This window comes from Poecilia mexicana, unplaced genomic scaffold (genome assembly GCF_051168715.1).
Source record: "Poecilia mexicana isolate PSO_F unplaced genomic scaffold, ASM5116871v1 scaffold_18, whole genome shotgun sequence".
NCBI classification, from domain to species: Eukaryota; Metazoa; Chordata; class Actinopteri; order Cyprinodontiformes; family Poeciliidae; genus Poecilia; species Poecilia mexicana.
Genome location: NW_028263387.1, coordinates 25,731,126 through 25,758,614, shown reverse-complemented (window position 1 = coordinate 25,758,614; position 27,489 = coordinate 25,731,126). Strand labels below are relative to the sequence as shown.

The 27,489-nt window shown below is 36.0% G+C and overlaps 1 protein-coding gene and 2 long non-coding RNA genes across 8 annotated transcripts; all 3 read left to right on the top strand.

Moving 5' to 3' along the window:
- The first annotated feature begins 3,095 nt into the window (after positions 1-3,095).
- LOC148154354 (uncharacterized) lies at positions 3,096-4,400 on the top strand. The gene is made up of 3 exons (XR_015766014.1): positions 3,096-3,167; positions 3,253-3,315; positions 3,517-4,400. It is a non-coding gene; the product is annotated as an uncharacterized LOC148154354 (long non-coding RNA).
- A 431-nt stretch (positions 4,401-4,831) lies between these two features.
- Positions 4,832-7,506, top strand: LOC148154353 (uncharacterized). Its single transcript, XR_015766015.1, has 4 exons — positions 4,832-4,946; positions 6,135-6,209; positions 6,280-6,339; positions 6,752-7,506. It is a non-coding gene; the product is annotated as an uncharacterized LOC148154353 (long non-coding RNA).
- A 3,510-nt stretch (positions 7,507-11,016) lies between these two features.
- Positions 11,017-26,880, top strand: LOC106910704 (uncharacterized). Of its 6 annotated transcripts, none has more exons than XR_015766009.1 (12): positions 11,017-11,088; positions 11,174-11,236; positions 15,218-15,337; positions 15,836-15,904; positions 16,385-19,398; positions 19,769-19,891; positions 20,391-20,471; positions 20,754-21,621; positions 22,182-22,292; positions 22,599-22,691; positions 22,925-24,364; positions 24,465-24,586. XR_015766009.1 is itself a non-coding variant. In XM_014977375.2 (12 exons), exons 7-12 carry the CDS (start codon positions 24,334-24,336, stop codon positions 26,636-26,638), a joined length of 921 nt encoding a protein of 306 aa, XP_014832861.2. In that variant the 5' UTR covers positions 18,562-19,398; positions 19,769-19,891; positions 20,391-20,471; positions 20,754-21,621; positions 22,182-22,292; positions 22,599-22,691; positions 22,925-24,333; the 3' UTR covers positions 26,639-26,880. The 6 variants fall into 6 exon arrangements, 5 of the variants coding, with proteins under 5 accessions (XP_087871409.1, XP_014832861.2, XP_087871410.1 ...); XM_014977375.2 differs by lacking the exons at positions 11,017-11,088; positions 11,174-11,236; positions 15,218-15,337; positions 15,836-15,904 and adding exons at positions 24,878-25,126; positions 25,941-26,054; positions 26,189-26,254; positions 26,448-26,880 and having other exon boundaries at positions 18,562-19,398; positions 24,496-24,765; XM_088015284.1 differs by lacking the exons at positions 11,017-11,088; positions 11,174-11,236; positions 15,218-15,337; positions 15,836-15,904 and adding exons at positions 24,878-25,126; positions 25,944-26,054; positions 26,189-26,254; positions 26,448-26,880 and having other exon boundaries at positions 18,564-19,398; positions 24,496-24,765.
- Positions 26,881-27,489: the final 609 nt, after the last annotated feature.

The window sequence follows — 27,489 nt, the reverse complement described above, 5'->3', positions numbered from 1 at the left end:
AATAAAATCAACACTTCAAAATAAATAAGGTTTCAAACATAAAATCAACACTTTACAATTAAACAAAATGGCTCAAAAATAAAATCAACACTGTATAATGGTAACTGTTTCTGTCTGTTCAGTCCATAAACTAAGCCTGGATCAAAAAATGTATTGAAGATGTCATTAGCAGAGACAGAGGCTTGGCTAAAAAATAACATCAATACTTACAAATAAAAAATGGTTGGGAAGCGCATTACAAACCTTTGGTTGAAATGGCCTGTTAAATTCAAGTCTCCATTACAGACCAGAGAAAACTAAAGAGAATGCAACGTTGTGTTAATCCATTTGAGGAGCCGGTAGTTTATCTGGAGGAAATAAATGACGATGCAAAAGTTAATTAGACTGTAACATGCGCAGTCAACAGCTCAACCACTGCGGACAAGGCTCCACCGCTGCAAAGACTTAGAAACCGCTAGGAGAAACTCATCCAGCGGATTTAACAAATGCAGCCTTCTGGGTGCATGTTACCCAGGAGAGCGTCGGTCTGGAGGAGCTGCAGACGTAACATCTGTCCGTTTCGGAGAAGCGAAACCACGCAAAATAAATAAATAAATAAAATCCTGATAAAAGCTCACACCGGACCGCACAGGGTAAAACACTCAGAGTTCAGTTGATCTGTTTGGACCAGACAGATCCAACTGACTGATGAATTAGCGCAGATTTTTCTACAGATGGGAACCAGGAGGAAGTGCGTTCAGACCCCAGCGGATGAAGTGCTGATAATTTAATTTATTAAAAGTTGTTGAGGTGGTTTTTGTCACTACGAGAAAAATGTAGATGCATTTATCTGCTTAATTTGTGATGGGATCTGGATTCACGGTGAATATTAACTAAACCGCATAAAATGCGACTAAATAGCCGATGTTAATATGATTGTAATTTCACGGATAAAATAGTACAGGACATATTTTTTTTTTTTTATGTTGTCGGTCAAGATAACGTCTAGCGCCACCTGCCGCCCTGACACCAACTCACACACATCTTCATTCACAGTCTTACTTGTAAATCGATTTTTCTTTTCTTGGACGTTTTCATGTTAGCTTGTCAATGTCTCAGTTTTATTCGCTGGGAAAATCAATAAGCAGCTTGAGGTGACTCTGCTGCTCTCTAGTGGCGAGAAGCCGTAATGTTAGCTGGTAACTATCGGAATGCATTGTGGGAGATGTAGTTTGTAGTCAATTCGTGCTCAAAACCTATTCTAAGTCAATGTCGGCCTATAAAATGCTGCGGGGGCCACATAAAATGACATGGCGGGCCACATGTGGCCCGCGGGCCTTGAGTTTGACACATGTGGTTTAGAGAGTTTATATAAATATTAACACCTTCATGTCTTCTCTCTGAATCAGACTGAGGTCAGTCTGGTCTCTGCAGTCATGAATCACATTCAGAGCTGAGATCATCTAAACCCTGTCGAATAAAACTATGATGTTAAACTAGCGCCATCTGGTGTCCAAACACCAAAACATGAATCTACATCCATCCATCCATCCATTTTCCTTCACCCTTGTCCCTCAGTGGGGTCGGGAGGGGTGCTGGTGCCAATCTCCAGCTCACGTTCCGGGCGAGATGAATCTACATCCTTCAGTTCATATTTGCCCTTCAGGAGAACTTTTTCAGTTCATCAAGTTTAAAAAACCTCAAACCATCATTAAGTGAAATAAATTAAGTTGATCTCCTAATGCTGTTGTCATGACAGCAAAAAACAACATGAAAAGGTGTTTCATCTACTTTTATCAAGATCCTGCAAACAAGAGTAGCAGTTTTACTGCCTTGCATATTTTTATACAGAATGAAAAATAATTAATGGCAGAAATAATTTTTGGTTGGGCTTTCAAATGTAAAGAGTTACACCTTGGTGTTGGGTTTTTGTCATTTTTTGTTTTTGTCTCAGCCCTCAGTTTGCTGCTCATACTAAGCCTGGTTAAGTGGGAGTTGTTCCTCTCCACTGTTGCCACATGCTTGTACAAGAGGAAATGAAATGGTTGGATGTTTTTAAGTGGATATTTTTAAAAAATATTTTCCAATGAATAACAAATTGTGCTGTATTGTTTGATAATATGCATTATCTTTGAACTGGATTGATGTAAAAAAGGGAAACCTAAACTGGATAAGTGCCTTGAGATTATATTTGTGAATAGTTAAAAATTACTTAAATTATTTCTGATGATTTTTTTGTACAATTAAAGAAGTTTCTAGTTTTTATTTTAACAATAAAAATCCTAATGTTCATATTTGCCATCTATGGTTGGATATCTTCTTATTCTGTAATTTCTGTAACATCAGTCCATGTTTTCTTGTGGATGAAATTAAAATATGCAATGGAATTATGAGTTTTTCACTCTTTAAGTTAAAATTCAGTGTATATATTCTATCAAGGAGAAATGAAATTTATAACTATCCCTAATAATTTTCTTTTGCATAACAATAACACGTGTACAAAAACATGAACGTAAATGACAAACCAGTGTTCCTGCAGCACTGAACGGAAATCAACGCAATGTGTACTAATGACCACTAGAGGGCAGAAAAGACTGGATCATAAGAAGCCAGAGACAGTAAATATACTGCATATATTCAGTAGAACTAATACTTCATACCAACCCGTAGGGGGCGACAAAACATCGGCTTCTAGTTGTCAGATATTTATTAAAGGTCCAATTAACTGTTGCATAAGTTCTAAATAAATAATATTTGGGAGATTAACATACCTACATACAATTAGAGATAGTCTATTAAAAAAAAATGAAATAAAATAATCCAAGCTGTAACAAGCAAGTCTAGATGAAGACTAAAGTTATGTACAGATAGGAAGATTGTAGACTAAACAGGTGTTTAGCGTAGATTTGACTACCCAGTAATAAACTCTGTTAATATTTTTGTTAACACAAATATTAAGTTCTGTTGCAGATCCATAACAGAACCTGAGTGTCTGTGTGTGTTTGCATTAAAATAAAATTAATTCTACATCAATATCTCAGTATTTCTCCCTGTGTCTCTGCTGCTCTGTGTAAGTCAAACAGGAAGAGGAAGTTCTGCGCTGCATATGATCTGGGTTTACATGTGAGACTCGTTCAGTCAGCATCAAGCATCAGTCATGGAGGTCACAGCTCTCTGCATGCAAATCTGTGAGTAAAGATATATTATTTATTTATTTCTGACATATTTCTATATTTTGAGTTTGGATCTGAAGCTTTTCTCGTGTTTCTACAGTCATGAACATGTTTGTGTTGCTGTTGACAAAACCTGATCTGAGTTACACTGATCAGAAACCCGGTGAGTTGGAAACTGATTTGTTTCATGCATTTATTTAGAGAAAAAAATAGATTTTATTCTGATTATTTTAAACTGCTTACAAACAAATTCATCAGCAATTTAATCAACATTTTCACCAGCTGATGAAAAATAAGTTTTAATTGTTTTTCATGGATTTATGTTAAAGTTCATCAATTAATTTCTGTATTTTTATCATTGCAGTTTTTCCTCTCATCTCTCCAGACAGACTTCAGTTCTTTGAGTATGAGTCTGTCTCTGTAAGCTGTGAGGAAGACAAAGAAGTGAAAGCTTGGAGAGTGAGGAGAAAACTTCACAAAACGAGTTCAGCAAATGATTCTGACGCCTGCAGCGTCCCAGCTGCATCCTGCAGCATCCAGTACGCTTTTGAGAGCCACAGTGGAGAATACTGGTGTGAAAACCATGAAGGGGAAAAGAGCCGGGCTCTCAACATCTCTGTTACAGGTCTGAATGTTCACAATGACGTCTTAAAGTTTTTAAATGAACTAAATGATGTTCTAAAAGACGTTCACACATCGTAATATTCTAAGGTTTATTTACAGGACAAAATTATATCAAGATAAATCCTTTCAGAATATTTCCTTCCTTTACATTTTAATAATAACTAAAATCTGACAATGAGAAAAAATAAAAATATAAAATAAGTAAATATGGAAGTAAAAGAGTATTTTTTCTTTTTCTTTTACATCATAGAAACCAGACATTTTGAAGATGTTTGTTAACTTTTCATATCTTCTGAAAATAAACATGTAGATTTTGAATTTGTTATAAATCCATCAGAAACAGGAATGTAACATGTCAAACTGATCTTCTGCTGTCCATCAGGTGGGTCAGTCATCCTGAATGTTTCTGCTCAGCCAGTGAAGGAAGGATCTACTGTGACTCTAAAGTGCATTCAGAAGGATACAGAGGAACCACACTTTAGTGATTTCTACAAAGATGGCGACCGTCTTGGAACCGACTATGAAACCGATATGACCTTCACCAAGGTCACCAAGTCAGACGAAGGACTCTATAAATGCACCATTTCCCGAGTTGGAGAGTCTCCTGAAAGCTGGCTGGCTGTTGTCAATCCAAGGTCACCAACAGGAGGTACGTTTGATACCACTGAATATTATGAGGCTAAAATAATACTTGAAATATAAGAAAATATTCTATTAATCTTTCGGATTAAAATGGAGGAGATTTCTTCCAAAGGCAAAAGGTTTTCAAAGTCTAAGCTTAGTTGTAGATTTATGTTCTTACAGAATCTTTGAAGAACTTACAGTAGAATAATACGTTTCAAAGTTTAGCCTTCTGCAAACCTGCACACTGAAATATCTTCCATTTCTGGTTTAAACATTTGGTGAAGAGGAAGAGGAGGAAGAGGAGGTGCTCTGTGTACGGAGGCTGTTCGTTCTGGAATCAGCCATCTTGGATTCCTGACGCTGGGACCTTGACTGTCTGCGAGTCTCTCACTGTTCACTGACCTGATATCTTGAATCTTATTTCAGGATCTAATGAAGAGATTCAGCCTCTGACTAATGTGCCGATTATAATCATCATTTTGTTGTCCATCGTTTTCACTCTGCTGTTCTGGGTGGTTGGACTGGTTCTCTACAAGAAACACAAAGGTAAACATGGACCATGTACCGCTAACTCGCCTCACCGTTAAATAATCAGTTTCAGAATTTAAATTTTCCCTCTAACATCTACAACATGAGTTTGATCATTTATCTTGGTTTAATTTGAGGAAAGGTTTCTGGTGAATTATACTTTGAAGGTGATGTCAAACATTCATGGGCATGAATCTGATTATTTTAGGGCTTTTTTAGAGGAAAACTTTAAATTTATTTTGAATGTTATCTGATGACCAGAGGGTAAAAGTTACATTTATAGACTCAAATATATACATATTTGGTCAAAAGTCTCTCTGCAACGTCCACAAAAACAAGACTTTTTGCATCTTTAAACAACTTTTCACATAATTTTGGCAAAATATACATATATTTTTCCCAACAATATGGATAAAACTGTTGTTGATAAAACTCACTCATAGATGTGACTGAATGAAAGTTTGGTAAAACCGATTCAAATGTTTAAAGTTGGTTTTGTTTCAAATAGAAACTTTAGACCAGATCAAATCAAATCTGATCTCAAAAGTGTTTCTGCTTCACCCAGAGCAAGACAGAGTAAACACAACTTTACTCAGATAATAGTAGCAACACTTCAACATGGTTTTACTCAAGTAATAGTGAAAAGTAAACATCAAAGAAATTACTTGGTAAAAGAAAGTATGTGGTAAAAAGTCTACTCAGGTTTTAATTGATTAAATATCATTGAATATTTAAAAATACATCATCATATGGAACAAAGTATAAAAATTATAATAATTCATACAAGTAACAAAAAAATCAGACAAAATAAATATTTTCGAAATCAGTTTCTTTCAATATGAAACTCATGAAACTTTAATAAAAACTGCAGGTATGTGTCTGTTTAGTTAAAAGTTTTAGTTAAAATATGGTTGTTTTTCATTCAGTGAAATGAAAAACATTTTACTCAAGTAACAGTAAAAATACTTTAATAATGAAATTACTCAAGTAAAAATAGAAAGTACAGTTTTATAAAAATACTCCTAAAAATAAATAAATAAAAAAAGTTACTCAAACATATGTAACTGTTTAATTGTAATTAGTTACTACCCAACTCTGACTTCACCTCACCTGACTCGATTTAATGAGACTCTGACCCTCAAATGACCAACATTAAAAACAACAGACAAAATATCTGCAGTGCATTAAATCTTTTTTTCTTTGCAGCCTTGAAAAATGAAATCGTCTCAGATCCAAAGGAAGCAACGTATGCTGTGGTTAATAATCCTGGGAAGAGGAAAGGTAGAAGTTTGTTTCTTTTACACATTATTGCTAAAAGCAGCAGAAATAATTTTTAGTTTTTCTTTACCAGGTGACTCTGTGAATAAACCGGACGAAGTCACGTACGCCACCGTTGAGATAAAGAAGAAAGGTATTATTACCTTTATGATGACTTATTTATCCTCTGTGGTGCAGACACCGTGACATTAGCTCAGTTTTACACACTAACTCAGAAATATTTTCAGACAGACAGACGTATCTGTCGCTCTGGTAGCAATTTTATCTCATCAGTTAAAAACCACGTAGTAAAACCGCCGGCTGCAGCGAGGGGCCCTCAGGCACTTTATTTAGACAACAATAGAAATCATGTAAAGAAACTAGAAAAAAATCTGCAGCTGAATGCACTGCATCTAATTCTGCATCCATGCCTTCATAAATACCTGTCATAAAAACACAAACAGCTTCTTTAACTGGATGGAGTCAGAAATAACTGGTGCAAAAAAGTTAAATGAAAACTTAAACTAACTGGTTTTCAAATGAATGTTCTTTTTTTCCTCCATCAGGGTCAAAGGCTTCCAGAGCGACTGCTGCCCAGGGTTCATCAGAGCAGCAGACAGTCTATTCTTCAATCTCCCTGAAAGGAGGACAGTTAAATTAGTCATGTCACGTCAGCGCAGGCGATGTTTCCGTCCCTTTAAACAGTGCTACAATGCTGCAGTCACTAACATTTTAGTCTGAGGTTGAGACTGACAAAGTGATGATAAATATGACACACTGAAAACTTTAACTGTATGTATATTGTTATAGATCTTGAAAAATGAAATGTGGAGTTCATTTCATCTGTTCGTGTGTTGTTACCAGACCTTTGCATGTGGCATTGTCTGTTTTTTATTCTATTCTAGTCTTTATGTCGTCACGCATCTGTTTGTGCTTTCAGTGACTGATTTTTAAATATTTTCATAAATCAGTCTGTGCATCACTGTGGTGGTTTGTGCATCAGTACAGCTCAGGTATTCTTGACTACATGTCTCTAAAGTGGGACTTGCTCAGTCCTTGACCTTTAATGCTCCATCGTTGAACCACTGCAGGTTCCTCTCTACTTGTGCAGGACGTGTAGGTGTGTCTTAAAAGACCAGAAAACCTGACAATGAGTTCAAGGCTGTAAGTTGACTGCATGGCACCAGATCCTCCAGTCAGTCTGTTTACATCAGAGTTTATACAAAGACTTGTCAAAAAAAATCAAAGCAACTGTCTTATATCATGATTTGACCTGTTTCTGCCCCAAATGGATCAATTATATTGTCAGTAAAAGTGCTCCGTATGCTCTCTGTGTGTATTTCTCTCCTCCTTCGCCATGTGCAGCAGGGGCTGCTGTCACATATTTTAATATACAGTTTGTGGTTCCTTAAAATAAATGACTTCTCTAAATTGACCCAAAAAAATTCAACTTAATTTTGTTGTATTGTGTTATAAATAATCAATTAAATTTTTAGTTTGAAATTTAAATAACTTTGAGATGTTATTTGTTGTGAATTGGCAACAGTAAAATTCTGTTTTAGTGAAATAATTTCTAACGAGTGTCTTTTTGTTTAGTAAATCTTGTCAGTAACATTTTTGATGTCAGAAAGTTAAATTGTGCTGCTGGTGAAACTCGCAATATTTTATCCTAAATGTCCATTTTTGTTATAACATCCAAAAACTGACCTTAGTTCAGAAATGCAACTCCATATGTCTGGCAGATCTTTTCATATTCATTACTGTGGAACCAACAGATTTTTTCTGTAGATCAAATCAAAAAGTCAAACTATGAGTTTAATTTATTTTTGTATCTTTTTTGCATTTAATGTTGATGCTATATGTTAAATTTAAAGAAAAAAATCCTATTGCATATAATTTACTTTTGCATTTCAGTAAGTATTGTTTAAATTGATTCAAATATGTTTTACAAAATTACAAAAACAAACATTTCTGGAGCGTTGAGCTGAAATCAGCAGCACAGAGCTGCTGCAGAACAAAGTGAACTGCAGGTGCAGACGGCTGAAAACTAGACAAAGTGACTTCACAGCGTCTATCTTTTGTTATGAGGTCAACTTTCTGATTTAACTGTGCTGCACTTAAACTGAGAGCCATGCTGGGCCCAGCCAATACAGTAAATGTGCTGTAGTATTGACTGACGGCCACTAGATGGGGTGAAAGTCTGAACAGTGAGAAGGCAAAGACAGCGGACTGAGAGACGAAGGATAGGATTCACCTCCTTCCTGCCCACAGGGGCGAAAAAGGTCAATGTGAAAGAGTTCAGCTGTTTTGGCAAAGGATGTGTGCACAAAAATATATCAGCTTAACAAGGAGTAAAGTAATAAAAAAGAACAGTATGTACATGTATGTAAATGGAAAATAGACTGAATTTACACACAATTATGGGCATAATTGTCTATAATTATACCTATAATTATAGGCATAATTATAGGCCTGATATAGATAACCTGTATCAGGTTATAGATAACCTGTATCAGGTTATCTATAACCTGATACAGGTTATCTATATCTATATATATATCTATATCTATATATCTATCTATCTATCTATCTATCTATCTATCTATCTATCTATCTATCTATCTATCTATCTATCTATCTATATATATATATATATATATAGATAGATAGATAGATAGATAGATAGATAGATAGATAGATAGATAGATAGATAGATAGATAGATAGATATAGATAACCTGATACAGGTTATATAGATAATATAGATAATAATATAGATAATATAGTTATATAGATAACCTGTATCAGGTTATCTATATCAATCTGATATAGATAAAAATGTAAAGCCAATTTCACATTTTTATCTATATCACTGACAAAATGAAACCACCAAACATCCACATGCTGGATGGAACAAGATAATCACAGAGAGTAACAACCTGCTGACAAAACATAATTATTACATTACTAAAAAACATAAGAAGGTTTAAATGCTCCACATAAAATAAAATTCAATATGAAAAGACAAAAATGACAGTAGAATAAATAGTTGAAGTTAAATAATAGTCCAGTGTGAAGCAGCTGCAGTTTGCAGCCAGAAAAGGGAATAGCGCCCCCTATAGGTCGGGGACAGACAGGATATAATCAGATAATAAGCAGAGACAGAAGGTGGGGAAAAAACCCAGATGTCTGCACCGTGCCTGGCTTTATAAGGTACCAATATGTGTCACAAACTCGATAATCCCTCAATAAACATAGTTTTATAATATTTCACTGAAATTTATTAGAAGTAAAAGTGTCCCAGCAGTGATCAGCCAATGAGCAGGTTAGAAACACATAAGAGTCGTTCTGGGGAATCTATAATCCTACTGAGAGTTTACAGACAACAGTGGAACATAAAAACATGGGGAAATTACTAAAGTCTTTTTTGTACTGTTTTAACCATTAAACAATCTCCCCTTCAGTTCAACCTGGAGACACATTGTTGATTTTACTATTATAAAATAACTTAGAATTAAATATTGGCAAAGATCAAAGTAGTAATTTTAGTGCCTTGCATATTTTTTTATACAGAATGAAAATAATTAAAGGCAGAAATACATTTTGGTTGGACTTTCAAATGTAAAGAGTTACACCTTGGTGTTGGGTTTTTGTCATTTTTTGTTGTCTCAGCCCTCAGTTTGCTGCTCATACTAAGTCTGGTTAAGTGGAAGTTGTTCCTCTCCACTGTTGCCACATGTTTGTACAAGAGGAAATGGAATGGTTGGATGTTTTTTAGTGGATATTTTTAAAAATTATTTTCCAATGAATAATAAATTGTGCTGTATTGTTTGATTATATACATTAGATTTGAACTGGATTGATGTAAAGAAGGGAAACCTAAACTGGATAGGTGCCTTGAGATTATATTTGTGAATAGTGAAAAATTAGTTAAATTATTTCTGATGATTTTGTTGTTGTTGTTGTACAATTAAACAAGTTTCTAATATTTATTTTAATAATAAAAATCCCAATGTTCATATTTGCCATCTGTGGTTGGATCTCTTCTTATTATGTTATTTCTGTAACATCTGTTTCTGTTTTCCTGTGGATGAAAAAAAAATATGCAATGAAATTATGAGTTTTTAACTTATAACCTCTTTAAGTTAAAATTTAGTTTTTATTTTCTGTCATTTGAATTTATGGTTAACTTGATAGTTGTTGGGCTATCAAGAAAAAATTAAATATATAACCATCCCTTATCATTTTCTTGACAAACCAGTTTCCCTGTAGTGAATGGAAATCAACAGGCCAGTGGTGGTGCAATGTGTACTAATGACCACTAGATGGCAGAAAAGACTGAACCAGAAGAAGCCAGAGTCAGTAAATATACTTCACATATTCAGTAGAACTAATACTTCATACCAACCAGTAGGGGGCGACAAAACATCGGCTTCGAGTTGTCAGATATTTATTAATGGTCCAATTAACTGTTGCATAAGTTCTAAATAAAGAATCGTTGGGAGAGTAACAGACTTTCATACATTTAGACAAAAAATAATAACATAAAATAAAATAATCCAAGCTGTAACAAACAAGTCTAGATGAAAACTAAAGTTATATACAGATAGGAAGATTGTAGACTAAACGGGTTTTTAGCGTATACATTTGACTAGCCAGTAATAAACTCTCTTCATATTTTTGTTAACACAAATATTAAGTTCTGTTGCAGATCCATAACAGAACCTGAGTGTCTGTGTTTGACATCATTATCTCAGGTTTTCTCCCTGTGTCTCTGCTGCTCTGTGTAAGTCAAACAGGAAGAGGAAGTTCTGCGCTGCATTTGATGTGGGTTTACATGTGAGACACGTTCAGTCAGCATCAAGCATCAGTCATGGAGGTCACAGCTCTCTGCATGCAAATCTGTGAGTAAAGATATATTATTTATTTATTTCTGATATATATCTATATTTTGAGTTTGGATCTGAAGCTTTTCTCATGTTTCTACAGTCATGAACGTGTTTGTGTTGCTCTTGACAAAACCTGATCTGAGTTACACTGATCAGAAACCCGGTGAGTTGGAAACTGATCTGTTTTATGCATTTATTTACAGAGAAAAAAAAATAGATTTAACACAGAGCCTCAACAGGTAAGTCTGCTATTCTTTAAAAAAAGTATAGAGATTATGTTAATGTATAATAAATGTTAATCTTGTTAAAGTTCAAACCCGGTAAAAATGTGACTCTTAGTGTTCAAAACCAATAGTTTGTCGATAGCATAAGAAAGCCATGTGATGCTATTTTCCCTGATGAACTTTAGACATAAGAGAGAATTCAAGTCCCTTCATGATTCTTAATCCATATTACTTAAAAACAATCATTTGTCATGATCGTGTTTCTGTGTGTATATTTTTGGAGTTTTTTGTGTTCAGTTTCCTTCCTGTGAGTCTCTGCATCTTCCCCGTTGATTGTTTCCCAGGTGTGTCTCGTTCCCTTGATTACACCTGAGTGTATTTAGTCCCACCTGTTGTCTGTGTTCTTCGTCTGGTCCTTGTCTAATGTATGTCTATGTTGACGCACGCACGTTCTCCGCTATCCAGTGGAACTGCTGAGTCCTGGTTAGCTTCGCTCACTTCTCAGTCTTGTTGTCAGTGCTACCGGTTTTTAGCTGTGTGTTAACTTCTCTGCCGTGCCGCCTGTTTTTGGACTGTTTGAGCATCTTCATCATTAAATTCATCATCATCACCATAACCTGGGTCTCTGCGTCTCTCCTCACCACCTCAACCACATCTTCCTGACATCATTGCATTGTAAAAAAAAATCTTACAATGCGTTGCAAGATTTTTCAGTATGGATGCTCACTATGTGACTTCCTCTATTTGAGTCTCGTGTTATAAATGAACTGGCGGGAAGATCAACTGGCTAAAATCGATATGCAATAAAGATGCTTGCAATGTATAAGTAGCTGTGTAGATGCACATTAAAATACTGCCAACATCACATAACCAGGGGTTAACGTAGGGGGGTACGATAGGGTACTGTGTACCCCTAAAAGATTTAGCGGGGGTGCGCAGTACCTGCAAGAAAGGGGAGCGGCTGTCTGCTGTAAAACATCAGTGGGTTCACTGTGCAGCCGTGACTGATTAGTTTTTTAAGACCGACTTAATCAGTTAATAAATAGTCCATTTCATATTGTTTCTGAACTCTTTGTGCTTTGCTAGAGAAGGGCTTTCGCAGAAGGTTTTGAGTCATTGAGGTTTTGTCATTAGGTGAAAAACTGAACGCCGCCAGGACGCTGAGACCAGCACTTCCTCCTCTGACTGGCTTAAAACGTTCGTAACTTTATTAAAAAACAACAACAAAAAAAGTCAACAAAACGTTTTCAAATTAATGACCCAACAAAAATAATAATCACAGTGATTATTGTTTCAAAAAGCTGTTGAGCAATTCTGTGCGTTTCGGTTCCATTAGCAAAATAACTAGCAGAGCCGGAGTTTAAAATAACTAATCAACCACACTGTGTTCATAAGAGGCTTATTAATGATCGCAAAATAAATATCAAGCCTGAACACCCTTTTATCGTAACGGACTAAATGTTTTAAACGTAATCTGTGCTCGGCTCGAGGAGCGAGCGGTTGCCACGGCAACGGGTGTGCTTAAACGACAAAGAGAGACGGAAAGTAAAAAACTGCGAGTGTTTTTGAGTTGATCACCTGTTCAGTTATTTTACCTTTGTTTACCTTTGCTGTGGCTCTTTATAGCCGCTGTAGTTTCTGAACGTTCAATAATGATAAACTTGGACTAATTATGTCTTTCTTTGTGAGTATACGTCATTTGCAACAAACATCAAACAGTAAATATGTTTCATTAAGTATGTAACAAACAAATGGCTTCTACGACAATAATTATGTGAAATTAAATTGTCTAATTCAAAAATAATACTTTTATCGCTCTCTAGCATTTTGCTTTGAGCTCAAATTTCTGAGAGGCTTTTCCTCTATCAAAAATATTTTTGCCTCTTATTTAGTGGAAATATTGATGCTCATGAGATTTAATGATAACCTATTTCAACCTTTGTAGCTTCACTATTGAAAATGAGAATCTAACATTCACAAATGACAGTGAAATAAAATCCAGTCCAACATCCGGTATGAGGTGAATCCTCTGGAACCTGTTGGTCTAAGATAAAGATCCACATAATTAATAACAATAAAAATTCCCTTCTCACCCTCCGTGGGTGGTCTCTTTCATCCTCTGAGCTCGGGTCCTCTACCAGAGGCCTGGGAGCTTGAGGGTTCTCCTCCAGTATCTTGGCTGTGCCTAGAACTGCACATTTCTGGACTGAGATGTCTGATGTTGTTCCTGGGATCTGTTGTAGCCACTGCTCCAGTTTGGGGGTGACTGCCCCGAGGGCCCCGATGACCACAGGCACCACTGTGGTCTTCACCTTCCAGGCCTTCTCCAGTTCCTCTCTGAGGCCCTGGTATTTCTCCAGTTTCTCCTTTTTCCTGATGTTGTGGTCACTTGGTATTGCTACATCCACCACAACGGCTTTCCTCTGTTCTTTATCCACCACCACAATGTCCGGTTGGTTCTCCATTACCATCTTGTCTGTCTGGATCTGGAAGTCCCACAGGATCTTAGCTCGGTCATTCTCCACCACCTTTGGGGGTGTTCCCCATTTTGACCTCGGGGCTTCCAGTCCATATTCGGCACAGATGTTCCTGTACACTATGCCCGCCACTTGGTTATGTCGTTCCATGTACGCTTTCCCTGCCAGCATCTTGCACCCTGCTGTTATGTGCTGGACTGTCTCAGGGGCCTCCTTGCACAACCTACACCTTGGGTCTTGTCTGGTGTGGTAGATCTGAGCCTCTATTGCTCTGGTGTTTAGGGCCTGTTCCTGGGCGGCCAGGATGAGGGCCTCCATGCTGTCCTTGAGTCCAGCTTTTTCCAGCCATTGGTAGGATTTCCTGATATCAGCCACTTCAGTTATCTGTCGGTGGTACATCCCATGTAGGGGCTTGTCCTCCCGTGTGACTGATTGTGGCCCCATTCTTGAGTCGGTATCCGTAGCCAGTCTTGTTGATGATTTGGCTGAGGGGGTTCAGGCCTATGCAGAACAGCAGTGGGGACAGAGCATCTCCTTGGTATATGCCACATTTGATGGACACTTGTGCAAGTGGTTTGCAGTTGGCTTCAAGGGTGGTTTTCCACAGCCCCATCGAGTTTGCAATGAAGGCTCTTAGAGTCCTATTGATGCCTCTAAGCATTCAATGATCCAAGTGTGTGGCATTGAGTCATAGATTTTCTTGTAATCAATCCAAGCGGAGCACAGGTTGGTGTGTCGGGTTTTGCAGTCTCGGGTGACTGTGTGGTCTACAAGGAGTTGGTGTTTGGCTCCTCTACTATTTATGCCGATGCCCTTCTGTGCCGTGCTCATGTATTTATCCATGTGTCCGCTTATCTTAGCCGCTATGATGCCTGACATGAGCTTCCATGTTGTGTAGAGAGGTTATTGGCCGATAGTTGGATGGGACTGAACCCTTTGAGGGGTCCTTCTGGATCAGGATTGTGCGCCCTTCAGTTAATGTCACACATTAATAATGTTGTTAATGTCGACTGGGTATGTCAAACTAACCATTCCTTCCACATTCTTTGCATGTAGCCTCTCACTCACTCTCTCTCTCTCTCTCACTATATATATATATATATATATATATATATATATATATATATATATATATATATATATATATATATATATATATATATATAGTGGTTTTGGAAATGCATCTGCTGCCCATAGTAAAAGTTTTGATAGGCCTTGGCTCCACCAAAAGGAAAAACACAGTGTGAACCTATGTGTTAATACATGTAGATTTTACTCAGATTTGCTGTTGCAGTTTCACATAAAGAAAAAGTTAACTTAAATCAGTGGACCTAAACAGAAGTTACATTTTCTCTCTCCTCTTCGATGGGTGAAAATCACATTGGTAGCAATTCCAAAAATATAATTTTATGCTAAGATGTTTTCAAACATTTTCTTCACCAGGTCTGTTGACATCAGCACATGAATATTCCATCCAACATCAAGATATTGTGGCTGCACAGGAGGATCAGGCTGAGAGTTTTAACATGCTGACTCAACATAACCCTGCAAAATCCACCCAAGGTAACATCTGATCAACATCAAAGGTCCTCATTTATTTATTTTTCTCTGCAGCTCCTAAGCTTTACTGTGGGCCTATGGGCTATTTCTGTGATAACTCCTGTTCTTACCTGGCCAATGTATTTGGACAGACTTCATTACAGATGATTCATCAGAATAACCCTTTCTTGATAATAATCTTTAGGGTGAGCAGACGAAAAGAGAGCCTAATATCAGAAAATATCAATTATAGAATCAAGGATACTGCAGGTACAATGGAACAGACACAAATGGTTTTTTGTCTGTGGCCTTCAATTATATCTAAGGCAATATTAAACTGTAAATTTAAAAAAAATGTAAGAAAATGTAGAAATAAATCAAGTGAAGTTGCTAAAGTTAGAGAAAAACTCAAATAGATTACCTGAAGTTCTGAAATATGTTTGCTTTTTTTTCAGTTTCAATGGTATGCATAAAAACTTTAATCAAAGTTCACTGCTGTTGGTTTTGTTCTTTCAATTCCAGAGTACCTGACTTCTGGCCGCTATGTTATGATTACTTTTGTTGTGATCTTCGCCGCCGTTCTCATAGTTTGTAAGTCTGAATTTTCCCTGAAGCTAAAATTGCATTTGAGGATTCTTATCTTTTTTTTTTACTAAGAAACATGTCGAACATAGAGAATATTAAGGCAAATGAGTGATATTTTAACCACTTTTTTACATCACAATTTGAACAAACGAAGATTGTGACTTACTGCCAAAATGAAAGACACCGAAATATGTAAAAAAAAAAACTTTGACTCATTAGGATGTGTGACATAAACACAAGCAACTAAATCTGTTATGCAGTTGCTCATTCAGGTTTAGATTAGAAGTCTCCAAACTGTGCCCAGAGAGCTACACGTAGAAGGGAAGAGAAAATAATTTTCTCTTAGGGTATTTAGGGCAAAGAGGGTCATTGTTTTGAAAAGATCATCCAGTCTTTCCTATAATTTATTGATAATTTAATCTTACTATAAACTATGTTAAGTAAAAACAGGTAAATGTAACATTTCAAATTTCTTCTTTTGTTTAGGTCTGTGTACGTGTCGCTTTTGTAACCCCAACTGCTATGGAGAAACCTCTGGCACATACAACCATGGGAATTTCAATACTCATCGCGTTAATTTCAATAGTGGTCGCGCTAGTGTTGATAATGATTACGGTGGTGCAAATAATGATTACGTCGGTGCAAACAATGATTACGTTGGTGCAGTTTTTCATTGCGGTGGTGCAAATAATGATTGCAGTGGTGCAAATAATGATTGCAGTGGTGCAAATAATGATTGCAGTGGTGCAGGTTTTGATTAACTGTGACACCACTGCATGCTGAAACACTTAAAAAGCCATATTTTTTGGTGGCAATGTCAGCTGATACATGTGGTGTGAGACTTCAGTTAGGCCACTGCTTGGACTTTAGAGAAGGATTTTCCACTTTGTTCCATTTGTTTTTTTTTATGTCTGAATTGTCTTTATCCCATAAAATGTATTAAATCAATGTTTTTAAAAACTAAGCTTTTTTTATCTTGATAAAATAAATAAACTAACCCCCACTTCTGAAATAACATTTTTAAAAGTAAATCATGTTATCTTTTTTAAGGTTTAGTTACAGTTCTTTCTTAAATAAACAGTGATGTGTTAGAATTGGAGACTGCGGCAGCAGCGTATCGGTTGGTCTGTGTTACCCAGAAAGCAGTTGGACGCACAATATCGCAACACCGTGAGTGAAACAATGACTGGGGCAGCCTACTTTATAAAGTACTTCTTTGTTATTACACATACAAGTTTGTAGAGAACGGAACAAATTGCGTCCCATTTCAGTTCAATACGGGACGGTTCCATATTTTACGGGATGGGTTGCAACCCTAGTCGACGTATTTGTGTGAAGACATTCTCGGTTGTGAATTTAAATAACAGACTCTCACTTACAGACATCTTGCGCATCAATACTGCTGCCTTTGAACCAGACCTGGCCTATGTGCTGCAGTCCAGATCTCGGCATCACATTAATGCAGACAAGTCATTTGTCATTTACAAATAAGTCTCTGAATAAATTTTGTTTTTGTTTTTTAAGATCAAAATAAGTAATAAATTCAGACAAGTTTTCTGTTTTCACTCCAGAACAATAAACTTTTAAAAATCTAATCAACATTTACTAATATGTCATATTTCAAATGAGCCCTGCACTTGTTGATATGACTATTAGTTGGTTATTTTTCTGTTATTTTATTTAAAAATTCTGTAAATGTTGAACTGCCATGGTGAGATATGTTTTTATGTTTCAAATATAATTTGCCCACAAGAGTACAATGACTTCTGTTTAACCGTTAGAAAAAGTTAAAGTGTTAAAAAAAAGTGAAGTTAAGTGAATATTCAATTGCATATGATATGCATGTTTCAAATGAACCAAAAGACATGCTTAAGGTCGCTGAAATGAAAATAAAAAGCAAATGTAAAACACAGAATGGCTTGCTGAAATTTGTTTAAATATATTACTGTTCTATGTAAAGAACGTTCACCAAGGTCGGCCCCTTACATTTTTAACACACCAAATCTGGCCCCCTTTGCAAAAAGTTTGGACACCCCTGATGTAGAGGATGTAGAGAACTCTGGTTAAATTTGAGAGTTTTAGACTTCAACAATAATTGTTCCAAAAAGAGAAGTCAATGACACATTCAAGAAGTGTTTGGTGGAAAAGCTCAAGGAGAGGAAGTCAGGCAATAAAACTTCTTAAGTGAGTGAGTGATCTGCTTACACTTTTAAAGGCCCAATAAAATACACTGTTGTCATGATGCATTTAAAAAGATAATTGCCATTTTATTTCGTGTTTCCTTCAGGTTCCACTAAGTGCTGCTGTAAAATCTGCATTGAAGTTTCCTGTGAAATCTGTGAAGCTTTCCTTGCTAATGGTGATTAATCACAAAGTGTTAAAGGAAGAACAAATAAAAACTGAGCTGTAATTGAATCATTTTCAGAATCGGATCTTTATTTTCCAACTGACAATTAGTTTTACAGCAACAATAGTAAAACTAGTAATATTATTTTATTAGTAAAAAATTATTAGTAGTAAAACTAATTGTGAAACAATCAGTTTTACTGATGATAAAATAATAACATTAGGTAGATAAATTAGGCAGCGCCTTCTTTAAATCTGCCTCTGAAGTTTAACAAAGTTGTTAGAAAACTCAGAAATAGGATAAATATTTTGTAAACCTGCATGCTGGGTGAAATCTGTTTTCTGTCTTAGGAAGCATCTTCTCAGCATAGGTGGGGTGTTTGCAAGCCTTTAGACTGATGGAGCAAACACACATTTAACTGATTAATTCAACACATTTAAATAAATGTATTTAAATGTATTTAAATTTGTTGAATGGATCAATGTTTGTTTCAGAAAGTCTGACAGACTCCATCTGGATGAGTTGGTATTTGGACCAAATCATTACGATGGTGATGATCATAGTTTAAATGAGTCTATACCAAAAACAAGTAAAGGCCTAATGACTAATAAAACATGGTTAGAGAATGTTGATAAAATGAAATTCTTCCATCAGTATGTTAATTAAATAAAAATAATAATAAAAGCCTTTTTATTGCCTTTTCTTTCTTATTTTTAGTATATTTATGTTCTAAATGTTTTTATTGAGCGTAAAGAGGAACCAAAGTCATTTCTAGTTTGCGTGCTCATCAACCTGTTGAATGAAGCTCATTATGATTAATTTCCTCAGTTATAACTGCCATTATAATACAAATGCTTAACAAATATAAAGTCAATGAGGAACTTAAACTGTAAAACTGAACCTTTTCCCAAAATGACACAATATACAAATACGGAATAAAACTCAAAAGTGAAGTTAATGCTTCTCTGTTAGATTATCCAGTTAAAAACCACCTGATGTCCTTTGTCATATAATAAAGGCGACTACTTTGTGTCTCACTGGCATTAAAAAGAAGATTAGATTTCATATCATCTTTACTTTGAGCACCGACTGCAGACAATGAATTTATCAATGGGAATCTTTGTTGTTCTTTTTGCTCATGCAGCCTCTGCTGGTAAGTCACTTTCTCACATATTCTAAATCAGATCTGAGTGCTTTAAATGAATAAATTCAAAGCAATACATTTTCAATCATCAAAGGCAGAAGTTTGTTTTGAGATGTAATTTACTCACAGATGTTCTCTGATAAACCTCTGAGGTTTTCAGAGAACATCTGTGAATCTGAGGTAAATTATTATACACAATTTAATGTACAATGCATTAAATTACATTAAATTATACATAGGTGGATTTTGAAAGTAAACAAATAAGCTAAAATTTATTGAGAGATGCTGAATGCTATTTTATTGTGTGAAATTTGCTCACTGCTTTCTGTTTTGAATGATATGCCTCTGTCTGTATTTTTATATCTTTTTGCTTCACCAGCTCCATCAACAATGGCACAAAATTTCACCACCCAACCTGTGGCAGAAATGTTTGGAGACCTTAATGGGACCCAGAGTGACAGACTGTGGAGACCGAGCTACTATCACTACAGCTCTGCAAGAAGTAACATTTTAACTTAGAGGAAATTAAAACAGCTTCAAAACGTCATTTTGTTCTGATGTACAGTGGATAAAATAAGCATTTAACATGTGATAATTGTTCACAGTAAACTTATTTCTAAAGGTGCTATTGGCACAAAAATGTTAGATTTGAAAAAGCACAGGAGTGAAAATCAGCAAGATAAAGAGACAATATTTTTCTCATTTAGTACAAAAGTAGGTTAATTTTTTTTTTATATCTTGAATATTTTCTTATTAAAATGAAAGCTTGCAGTTTCTTGATAGTTACTGGATGTAATGTTTTCTGTTTTGTATATATGAAAAGATTTTTAGTTTAATCTCAGCAGAAAACTTGCATGAGCTTATTTCTTTACGTGTGCAGTTTTAGGTTTTAGTTAAGCCAGGCATAAAAAGTGGGACCATCCCAGTTGGTTACCAAGTCACTACTTTTCTTGTGGTTTATTAAAAACACTGTCTGTTTCTTCAACCTGTGTTTTTCGTAGATCTTGACCTGAAGTCTCGGCTCATCATCAGTGGAGTTTCACTGGGAGTCCCAGTTATCATCTTCCTCATTGGCTGTGCAGGTAGAAACACAACTTGGATAACAAGCAAATTGATGAGTTTTAAAATTTTAATTTCTTATGTAACAAAATATGTTTTACTTCAAGATGCATCATGTGAGAATATCAGTAAAATTGGTCTTGTTCATTCATATATTTACAGCTTTTTAATGAACATTCTTAAAGTTAATCATCTTTTTCCTGCATAATGATTACTGAGAAATCCAAGTACATCAAAATGTCATCATTATGATTAAATTATTGTTGTTTGTGGATTTTTGATGGTCTTATTCCTTTTTGCTTTAGGTCCGCGCTGCTGCAGCAAATCCTCTCCTGCCGTCCCTAAAGCCACTTCAGATTTAAACAATAAATCATAATGAAATGTGATATGTGCTGAGGTTCTCCACTGAGTTTAACAATAAATTACTCAGCTTTTCCTCTAGTAAAAAGGTTAGACTGTCTCCATTTAATTTGCTCAATATTTTACAAAATATAATGTTTAAGTTTGGCTTGGTTGGAACTATGTGGCGGCTGATTTATCAAAACATAAACAGAAAAACTAAATAAACCGTTACCACTTTTTGGGGTCAAAGTTGGAAAAAATGTTCCAAATTTACAAGTAGAGCTTTGCTGTCACTCAGGTTAATGTATTTTTGAATACAATCATGTTAAATTTATATTGTACCAACAAAAAATATATTATACAAGCATGACAATTATATTGCATAAGCTTATTTTAATGGCTTTATGATATTTTAATCAATAACATTGTGCTGATTTGTGATTTTATCAGAGCAAAAAAGAAAAACTGAGAAAAAAGAATTACAATAAAAAATGTAGCAAGCTGGAAAAAAAATTGTGGGCTGGTTTAAACCTTATCTGCCTCTATCTCTGTCCTCAACTGCCAATTGCAACAACCAAGCCCTGATAGAAAGTGAAAGGAGAAGATAAGTTTATCTGGTGTCAACGTTAAGACAGATCCTGTCCGTTGACACCAAGTTAAAGAATCACAATCTCTAGATACCATCAGAGGATCTGAAAACATTCCAGGGTTTTCTGGGTAATTTAAACCTGACAAGAGAGCAAAAACAGAAAGCAGCTTTCATTCCTTTCACCGCAATGGAAACTTCAGTGGGAATCTTTGTTGCTCTTCTTGCTCTTGCAGCCTCTACAGGTAAGTCTTTTATGATTCTAAAACAGTTTAGTTTAAACATAATAGTTTAACTTTTGCTTATGTCAATATGATGAAAGTTCAGACCAAGAATAACAGACTGTCAACAACAACTGACTGAAATGGCGTTGCAGTTTTAGTTTCCAGATGATGCAGAGGACGGCACCATGATTACGTTTCAGGGGAGAAACAAGTTTTAGAGACTTTTAACAATAATTGTAGCAGAAAAAGAGCAGTTAGTGACACATTTAAAACTGTATGATGGGAAAACTCAAACAGAGGAAGTGAGCCGAGCCACCCAACAAGCTGAGCAAGAGGAACAGTTCCTGTCTGAATCCCAGGAACCCAGAACTCTGTTTGCTGCTTCTGCACATCCTGTCTGCATTTCCCATCACCATCATCATAGATAACAAACTATTACCAAAATATTTTTCAGTATTGTGTTACAAAAGAAACATTTCCATACTAACAGCTTCCTTCTCTTCATTATGCTAAGCTAAAGTTTGACTTTAAGGTCATTTCCTCAGCCCTGCATGTATAAAGATCATGTTTTTCTGCTCCAGTTCAATCTGCACCAGCTCAAGGATATTCCAGTCAATATTATGAAGATGCACAAAGACAAACAAATCAAACGCAGACAAACACCAAACTGGCTTCTCATAACACCACAACAGGTAATGCTCACGTTTTGCTGTTTGTACAAGATGATTTTAATTTAATTACACTGCATTCTGATAAAACAGATTCATACAAATGTCTTCTCTCATCACGATGCAAAGCTGCTTTTCTTGTATCTATACTTAGAAATTTTGAAGAAACAAAAACATGGTCCTACAAATTTCTAACCATTCAGTCATTCTTGATGGTAATTTGAACATTTTAATGCTTTTTGTAACAACATGTGTTCTGTGCGACGCTTCAGCTGAATGTATAAAAACTTCAGTTTTGTGTGTTTGTGTGAAATTTTCCTCTTTTTTCAGGAGCAAATATTTCACGTGGGCAAATGATCGGCATCATTGTCGGCGTCGTTGTTGTTGCACTTATAGTCACCGTTCCTTGTGCTGTTATGGCAGGTATGGTTGAAAAAAGAAAAAAATGTATTTTACTGGTAAAATATTAACAATACTCAATAGAGGAAAAAAGGGACAACATCACAAGTTAATAATTAATTTATGCTAAACCTAATTTATAGATCAGAATAAATTTATAGTCATCTTTCCATCTTTTAGAAATTAAAGTTTTTAAAAGATGAATCTTTTTGAAAGAACATGATTAAGTTGATAATGCATATTTATTTCTTTTTCAGGTCTCAGTCATTCTTGGGCAACATTTTTTGAGTGTTATTGTGAATGTTGTCAGTTATGCTGCGGTATAGTACTTGCTGTAGCTGAGTGCGCTGATGATGCATCGCTTTGAGTTTCTCTGGGGCTTTTCTGCAGAAACTCAGCACCTCCAGGGAGCCGCGCTGCTGCACTCAGACACATTTAAAACTTATGGAGTATTTTAATCGCACCACTGCATTATGGGCTGCAGACATTGTTTTGTTTTAAGTGTTTTCAGCTTTTACATTAATGTCAGAGTTAAACAGAGACTCTATGGGATGATTAATTAAGTGGTTTTGTATTTTAAAATTTGTCTTGCAAGTTTGGATTTCTTGATATTTTTATCGTTATTTTTGTTTTGTTTCTTTAGTTGGCAATTGAACATCCATTAAACTCTAGTGGTTTATTTGTTTGTTAGGTCAGTTGGGCTGTTAAATATTCATCACTGCATCAGATGAAAACAGAATTGTAATCTTTGATAGATCTATTTAGCTGGAACAATGATGTTGAATGATATTCAGTGGTCAAATAAATGTATGACTTAAAAATATTTCACTTATATAAGAGTAGACTGTTTGCTTTGTTTCTTTTTAATTCTTGTAAATATTTGACATCTTGTAACTGTTCAAAATGAAGGGTATTTCTTCACTAATTTGTTTAATATTTATACTATCATGTATACATTCCTATAGAAAATATAATTTTAATCCCAACCTCTTTATCTCAATAAATTATTTTGAAAAAATAAAATATGACAGATGCATCAAAATTCATAAACCTTTTCTGTGACATGTTTCCATATTCAGGATGGAAACATGTTAACACAGTATATCAGTTCATCCAGAAAATTGACCTTATTTTCAAAACAAAGTCTGTAAAAGGTGACTGGTTGAGCTCCAGCAATTGGAGCTCAGAGGTCATGTGACACTCAGATGCAGAAACAAGCAGAAAACAAACAATTGTGATCTTTTAGTTGTTTGCAGTCCATCCAGGAGATGCATACAAGTCACATATATTTGGAAACGTGAACGGCGACGCAAATAAAATAAAAAAAAAGACTGACCTAACAAAAAGTAAGAATTAAGCAGAAAGGCCTGCAGCTTTGGTGAGATGATTGGAACACGCTGCACCCTAGTGGTCATGTTAGTGAAAATGACAACATCTCACATTTAATGGTCACATCACATTTATAACGCAGACTTCAGTTTCGACATGGTTCTGTTAAGTAGCAAAAAAGTCCATCAGAGCAGGTTGACTTAATTCAAATTTAATTTTTAGGCGTATTTAACGTCCTGTGATCTGTGGGGCCACGTTTGCACATCGTCTAAACACTGAAACAGGAAGTGGTGGTTGCAGTGAAAACAGTCAGTGCTCAGACCTCCGTTCAGTCAATATGGAGATCACAACACTGTGTGCTGTTTTTGGTAAGTGTTTAGTCAAATGATCTTAATTTGTGGCGTGTAAAAGTAAATTCTGGCTGCATGTCAGTTGGTGAAGGTTTTTCCTCACTGTATCTCCACACAGCTCTTCATTCACTGGCTGCTTCCCTCTGCAGCTTCGTTCCAGGTCCTTCCCGACAGATCGCAGTTCTTCCAGTATGAATCTGTCGCCTTCAGCCTGAACTGCGACCAGCAGGAAGACGCTGCTGTCTGGACAATAAAAAGAAACACATCCAAGCAAATCAGTTCACTTTGTCCTTCATATACGACTGACAGGAGCAAATCTACTTGCTTTCTAAGTGAGCTTTATGAATCGGACTCTGGAGTTTACTGGTGTGAATCTGAGGCTGGGAAGATCAGCAACACCATCAGCATCACCGTCACTGGTAAAACATTAAACTCTTCATTCTCTTGTTGATGATAAATATTTGGATCCGTTTAACCTTCTCAGATTTTTGTAGAGGAATCCCCAAATGAGAGAGATTGGTTTTTATTCAGGCGGCGGGTTGATCCTGGAGATCCCAGCTCTCCCAGTGATGGAAGGAGACGAAGTGGTTCTGCGATGCAGAACGAGGGAAAAATTATCTGGAAATAATTCATCTACCTTTTATAAAGACGAGCTTTTCATTGGGAGCAGCGTGAGAGGAAGCATAACTCTACAGAGGGTTTCTAAATACGACGAAGGAAACTACAGGTGCCACATGTCTGGAGTTGGAGAATCACCAGACAGTTTTCTGACTGTCAGAGGTTAGTGGGTTCAAAACATCATATCGAGTGTTGGGACAGGAATAATCTAGATAAAAAACACGAAACATGCATTTACTCTGCATGTCACTGAGTGGAAACAAAGATGTGAAGGTTCAGGTCTGTGTTCAGTTGGGATTTTTAGAGAGGAGATGCTAATAATTGTGCCATAAAACGTAGATATGAACTTTCTACCGTTAAACTGAACACTGATTATAGATGATAAATGGTTCTTCCAGGATAATTCCAGGTGATGTTCATGTCTGTTATCCAGATCTTTCCAGTGCAGGAAGTTGAAGTTTTCAGCTCCCGATCAGGACTCAGGAAATCTAAAAAAAATAAGTTTCTGTATGTAAAATGGCTCCACTTTGGTCCAGATTGGTTTTGTGTTACCATACCATAAACACCAGTTTATTTTTGCTGTAAAATGAGTAACGATGGTCAATAAACGATGGCAGGCAGCTTAAGGTAAGTCGATTCACCATGTTTCAAACTGATATTGTCATAAATTTCACAAGCAGTAAGAAAATATAAACCACCTGGAAAGACTAATATGACTGGAGGTGATGCCTACAAACCCTACATAAATTGGTTGGTAAATAACCTAAAATGCTTCATTTTATTGTTTCATGAATAAGATTTTTCCCTAACAGGCTCATATAACTGAGTTGGGTTTGGATTTGAAGCTGTACTTTCATGCACATAGATTTATGAAGTTATTTCTGACTGACAGTGTTGACTGTTGTCTGGGGGATGAAACTGCAGCCAGTCTTTTCTGTGCTACTTTGTCTCTAACCTGTGGTTTTCTGCTCTTAAGCAGGATTTCCTGAATCGCCGCCTTCTCTGCATGGAGACATCGTACTTCCTGTGATGGTCACTGGAGTTTCACTCTTTCTACTGATGTTTCTCTGTCTATGGAGAAACCATCCAGGTCAGACATCGCTTACTTTTACCCTGTGAAACATGAAAACTATCCATGTTAGGCTGGACGCAACATTAAATTATACATCACATTTCAAGCTGTAGCTAAATGTGGTTAAAAATCAAACCTTTTCTGTTACACAGACAGTTATGACTCTTCCACTGTGTTGTACACTGGAGGAATCAACAGACAAACACAAAGAGCAAAAGGTAAGAATGGCTTTGATTTGGTTCCAACTGGATGCTCTTTCAGTTGAAGATTTTTATCAAAATACAAATTTTTTAAGAAAATAAGATGTTTTAAAGTTTATTTTAAGTCACTCTTAAAATCGAGAGGAAAAAAAAGCCAAATTTACACAAGAAAATTGAACAAAAATGTTGAAAATGAGTATTTTAGTTTCAGATGATCTCCAGAGGGGGTGCTGTTCTGAGACGTCCACTGTGGTCGTGTACAGACCCGTCCCCAGACCCGCCTTCGCTTCGGCAGGAGTTCGGACTTATAAAGCCTACAGAGAGTTCAGGACCAAACAGCAAATATTTCCATCTCTACAGAATAAAAGTGTGGCCCTCTCACCTGCCAACGACTATAATTAATACAAAAGACTGAACAGATTACAGTTTAAAGATATAAGCAGTTTGTTCAACATTGAACACTTTTGATGGTATAACTACGATGCTTTAGTTCAAAGTTATGCATGATTTTACTGTGAATAAGGATTTTCTGTTTGTTTATATGTAGCACAAGAAACTGACAACTGAATCATTGTTCAATCAATAATATCCTTAATCTAGAGATCAATATTTTTATTGAAAAAATTTAAATATTACTTGTTTTTATCGTGAAATTGAGTTTTTTTAAAACGTTAGCAGAAAGACAAGGTTTATGTACTAAATCACTCCACTATATTCAATATAAATATGATTACCCAGCACAACCCACAACGGTGATAATCGATCTTTTATCCAGTTCTATGTGCTGCTTAACTGACCTGAAAGTTTCCTTATTTATTGACTCGTTAATGTCCGTATTCATGCAGCAATAGGTAGGAAATATGGACGACTATTGAAAGACCTTAGTTGAAAAGTCACTTTTCCTTCTTTGCAGTGAGAAGGAACAAAATGTTGATCTGTCAGTGTAAAAGAAGAAATATTGTTTTTTTCTGCTCTGGTTCTGATGATCTGAAGCAGGATGCTGAGTCAGCAGTCTGTTCCTGGAAACGCTGGGCTTCCTGTCGTCGTCATAAATGTGTCATTGTTCTTAGTGACGTCACTCGGTCTGTTGAGAAACCACCAAGGTGTGGTGGCCGTGAAATTATTCAGCAGGCACATCGGTCAACTTACTTCCCAACTAATTGGTTTTATGTCAAGCCAACATTTACTCTGTGCTGCAGATAAATGTGCATCCTCAGTTGCATCACACGTTAAGAACAGCAGCGACGGTGAAA